This window comes from Fukomys damarensis, unplaced genomic scaffold (genome assembly GCF_012274545.1).
Source record: "Fukomys damarensis isolate Sample0158 unplaced genomic scaffold, DMR_v1.0_HiC HiC_scaffold_15, whole genome shotgun sequence".
In the NCBI taxonomy this organism is placed as follows: Eukaryota; Metazoa; Chordata; class Mammalia; order Rodentia; family Bathyergidae; genus Fukomys; species Fukomys damarensis.
In genome coordinates, this window is record NW_022900927.1 from 21,823,020 (window position 1) to 21,828,132 (window position 5,113).

Here is a 5,113-nt window from a genome sequence, read left to right on the forward strand (position 1 = left end):
AGAGTTAACAGGTATAAAGGGGGAGGGGAAGGAAAGAAGAGAAAGGAAAAATATGAGAAAAGGAAAATATGGAAACAAAGTCTTTGTAAATAGGGAGGGATGGAGGGTTTAAAGGGAGGGCAGGGGCATGGAGAAAAAAATAAGAACCAAGATGTAACATGTAAAGGTACAAATTCCCAAAGTTGAATATCATCATATTGTATACCTAAAATGTACCAATAAACTCAATGAAAAATAGTGGTGCTCAAGGAGGGGTTGAAGTGAGGATAGGGCTATGGAGAAAAAAAATGAGAACCAAGACTTATCATGTAAAGGCACAAGATCCCAATGATGAATTTAACTGTACTGTATACCTAAAATGTACCAATAAACACAATGGGAAAAAAACGTGGTGCTCACACGGATAATCACAAATAAGTAGTTGCACATAGGTGGTATGTGGAGAGTAAATTTAGTATTTTAAAGTTGAGTTTGAACTTGATAATAGTGATAATTAGGTGTCGGAGAATCTTTCATGCTTAACAAAACAGGCTGAAAGCATAAAAGAAATGCTGGGGTTTTTTTCTACTTATGGTGGATCAAACATTTCTTCTTCTGCAGGCAACTGAATAACCCAGCGGACACTGCATAAATTATACACAAGCCAAGAAATCTGAGGTAAATCAGAGAAATAAGACAAAAACATTGAAGTTGGATCTTAAAGCACAAAACAAACCATAGATGTACATGCTTGATCATAGTGGCAAAATATAAAATGTAAACTAGTGATGGTTCAGGCCAGCTTGAGCATGGAATCTACATGAGTTATGATATATTTACATTCTATGAAAGACCATGTCATCTAGAATAGATGAGAAAAAATGCTACCTGAACTACTCAGCTTCAAATTACTGGAGAAATCTTAGACATAAAAAGAAATCAGAATTTGGGGGAATCACAAGATATTTTATCAAATCTAATAACATGGGGAAATCCAGTAGGATATAATTACAAATATAGAGAGAGAAATTGGAATGGTAAAACTGTTTCTTTAAATATGTTTAAGATGTTATCATTACTGTGAAAACAATAACCTAAAATAAATGATTCTATAGCCAAGACTACAAATGTATTGACAATATTCATTGCTACTTATAGAAGAAGTTTCTGTATGAGTTTGCTATATAGTAGTTGCTGCTTTTAGGCTGTTTATCTGCCTTTCATACTACTGTTTTCAAGGAAAATATCTCTACATTTTAACGACTCATAAAATTCTCTTGTCAGTGATGAACAACCACACAGTAACAACCTTCATTCTACTGGGACTAACAGATGAGCCACAACTTCAGATTCCAATTTTTGTTTTTCTATTTTTCACATACATGTTGAGTATAACCGGAAACCTTATCATCATATTTCTCATTTTATCTGACTCCCATCTTAAAACACCCATGTACTTCTTTCTACAAAATTTTGCCTTATTAGAAATTTCATTTACATCAGCTTGCATCCCTAGATATTTGTACAACATAGCAACAGGCGATAGGTCAATTACATACAATCTTTGCATCATTCAAATGTTTTTCACAGATACTTTTGGAGTAATAGAATTCTTCCTTCTGGCCATAATGTCCTATGACCGCTTTGTGGCCATCTGCAAGCCCCTGCATTATGTAACCATCATGAACAGAAGAGTCTGCAGGAGCCTCGTTCTCTGCTGCTGGCTGGCAGGCTTGTTGATCATACTCCCACCATTCACCCTGGTCCTAAATTTGAAATTCTGTAACTCAAATATTGTTGATTATTTCTTCTGTGATGCATCTCCCATCTTGCAGATTTCTTGCTCAGACACGTGGCTCATAGAGCAATTGGTAATTGTCTGTGCCGTGCTGACCTTCATAACGACCCTCATGTGTGTTGTTCTGTCCTACATTTACATCATCAAGACCATTCTGAGATTCCCCTCTACCCAGCAAAGAAAAAAAGCCTTTTCCACCTGCTCTTCCCACATGATTGTGGTTTCCATTGCCTATGGGAGCTGTATCTTCATCTATATCAAACCTTCAGCAAAGGAATCTGTTGGAATTAATAAGGGTGTGGCAGTGCTAATGACATCCATTGCACCCATATTGAACCCATTCATTTACACTCTGAGAAACAAGCAAGTTAGACAAGCCTTTGGTGACTCATTCAAAAAAATTGCATTGGTCGCAAAGAAAAAAGAGATTGTTTACGCATAGAAATAAAATATGAACTAATCAAAGCCCTTTTAACTCCATGTTTCTCTTCTTGATCTGATCTCTATTCAAGTAAATGTTCTCAAACATTTCTGGCTCCCAGAATAAATACTGTCTCACATAAGTTCACTCCTTTATTAGGATTAGTTTCTGGGGCATTGGGCTCTGACTTTTCTCTTTCTGCCTTCCAAAAGGAGACAATTCTACTAGAAATCATGAAAGAAATATTATCCAGAACTCTCAAAACATGACTATGTGTTGAACGGAGGGCTGGGACCAGGGGAAAAAATGAGAACCAAGACCCGTCATGTAAAGGTACAAGATCCCAGTGATGAATGTAACTGTACTGTATACCTAAAATGTACCAATAATCTCAATGAGAAAAAAAATTAAAAACATGACTAAGTGAAAATCCATCAAAATGATTAAGTGAATAAATCCAAATGAATAAACCCAAATTAAACCAAAATAAATCCTCCAAAACATTGATCCAGCAGTTATGATTTGCAGAGCAAGAGAGGAATATCATGAAGTTTCTGCATAAAAATTATTATGTAGCCCCCAAAAATTGATTCCAATGATAAAATATTACAACCTGCTCCAGGAAACTACTGTGACCTCTGTAAGGTGTCTCGAATTACTGATACACCTTTCAGTGTGCCCCTAATTTGAATTGTGATGCATCTGTAAAAATGATACTATTCCTGCGTTTACCTTCACTTCTGATGCACAGTATATGCCAATTTTTCAAGAAATCTTGTCAAGCATTCTTAACAGCTTTATTGCGGTACATATTACAGAATTCAATAAGTATTAATACATAAAGATACCTATGAAACCATCATCAAAATAAAAAACTAAACATATTCATCATCCCAGAAGCTTCCTTTTGCCCTTTTGTAATAAGCTTTCCAACCTTCCCCTCTCACCTGTCACCACACAACCCTAATCTGCTTTCAGTCACAATACAATAATTTACATTATCTGCAATTTCATATAAAGTTAATTATACAATGTGTTTTATCAGATGATTTATTTTACCGAATGTAATTATTTTGAGGTTCTCTCATATTATTGTGTGTGTGTGATTAGTTCATTAACTTTTATTGGTGAGTAGTATCCATGTTTACAATACCAAAAATTTGTTTGTTGATTCACTGTTTTGATTTTTGTTCTTTCTCAGATTTTGACTCTTACAAATAAAGATTCTGAGAAAACTTGTGCATAATTCTCCTTGTGAGCATATTCTTTTTATTAGATAAATTCATAAGAAAGAAATAGATGAATCATATTTGGCTTAAAAGTTTTCAGTTTTATAATGTGTGTTTTCCTTTTTTTTTTCATGGAGTGTTTTGGTACTTTTTAAGTATACAGTACAGTTACACTCATCATGGGGATCTTGTACTTCTACATGACAGATCTTGGTTCTCATTTTTCCCCATATCCCTGCCCTCCTTTCACCTCCTCTCTCTCCCCTATTTATAAATACTTTGTTTCCATTTTTTCCTTTTCTCATATTTTTTTCTTTTCCCTCATTTTCTTTCCTCTACCCTTCCCATTTCCACTACACATTTAGCCCTTTTCCATCTATTTCACATTGTGGCTTTACTTTGAATTTCCAGTGCTAATAACCCTAACCATCTCTCTATGTGCTTAAATGCCATTCTCATGTCTTCTTTTTTGAAAAATCCATTCAAATATTCTGTCCAATTTAGGTTAGCTTTGCTCTGCCCTTTTTTCTGTGCTGGATCAAGCCCAATACCTCGTGAGTGGAAAAAAAGCACTCTGCCACTGAGGTACATCCTCTCATCCTTAGTGTATATATTCTTATTGCTGATGCATGAAATTTCTTCTTAAATTTTTGTTGCTGCATATGTTATAAAAAATGCTGGGTTTCATTTTGACCTATTTGTACATGCATATAAGATGCTTTATTTTCACCTCTTTTGACTCTTTTTCCCACCCCCCTCTACCCTTCCTTCCTTCCTCTTGCCACCTATGCTAGTTTTTTATATGGTCTGAATAAAAGTATTTTATTACGTATATGCTTTGTAAAGATTTTCTCCCAGTCTATAGTACATCATTACTTTCGTTTAGCAATTCTTTTCAAAGAACAGAAATGTTTAATTTTAATTACATCCTTTTCATCCATTTGTTCATCCTACCTACCATTCTTATAGCACTATATCTACAAAATCTTAGCCTAACCTAATCATCACAAAGTTTTCTCTCTATATTTTCTTCTAGAAGTCGTATGATTTAAGGTTTTGCATTTAAGGCTATGAATCACTTGAGCTAACTTTTGTACATAATGTGAGGTACTAGTCAATATTCTTTTTTTTTTCTTTTGACATAGATATCCAAACTTTCCATCATCATCTGTTCAAAAGTATACCCTAATCATTTGCTTTTCTATCTTGATTAAATTACTTGATCATATGATAAGGTCTCTCCAATTTTTCTTAATTATGTTTCTTGATGTATTACTCTATCTTTACACCAAATCACTGTTTTTATTTTTATATCTTTCTAATAAAAATGAAATCAGTATTAGTTCTCCAAAGTTGTTCTTTTTCAATGTGTTTTTCAAAGTTATTCTAGCTATCCTTGTTTCTTTGCATTTACATATGAATTTTAGAATCACCTTGCAAATTCTACCAAAAACAACAAAATCTTTTGGAATTTTTTTATTGGATTTCTTTCAGACTATAGATCAATTAGAGGAGAGGTGCAACTTAACAATACTGTTTCCTACTCAAAGACTTTAATACTGTCTTTTTAATTTCTCTCAGCAAAACTTTTATAGTTTTCACTGGAAAATCCATATCATTTGTCTGATTTCATCTTCTACTTCATATTTTTATGATCCTGAGCATGTTTTTCAATTTCAATTCCTT

The 5,113-nt window shown here is 33.8% G+C and overlaps 1 protein-coding gene across 1 annotated transcript; it reads left to right on the forward strand.

Annotated features, from left to right (window-relative positions):
* The first annotated feature begins 1,265 nt into the window (after positions 1-1,265).
* On the forward strand, positions 1,266-2,219 carry LOC104876676 (olfactory receptor 6C2-like). The gene has a single exon (XM_010644842.1). It carries the CDS (start codon positions 1,266-1,268, stop codon positions 2,217-2,219), a length of 954 nt encoding a protein of 317 aa, XP_010643144.1.
* Positions 2,220-5,113: the final 2,894 nt, after the last annotated feature.

What these genes read in the sequence shown, in the direction of transcription:
- LOC104876676 (XM_010644842.1), top strand. Translation starts at nt 1,266, where the DNA reads ATGAACAACCACACAGTAACAACCTTCATTCTACTGGGACTAACAGAT.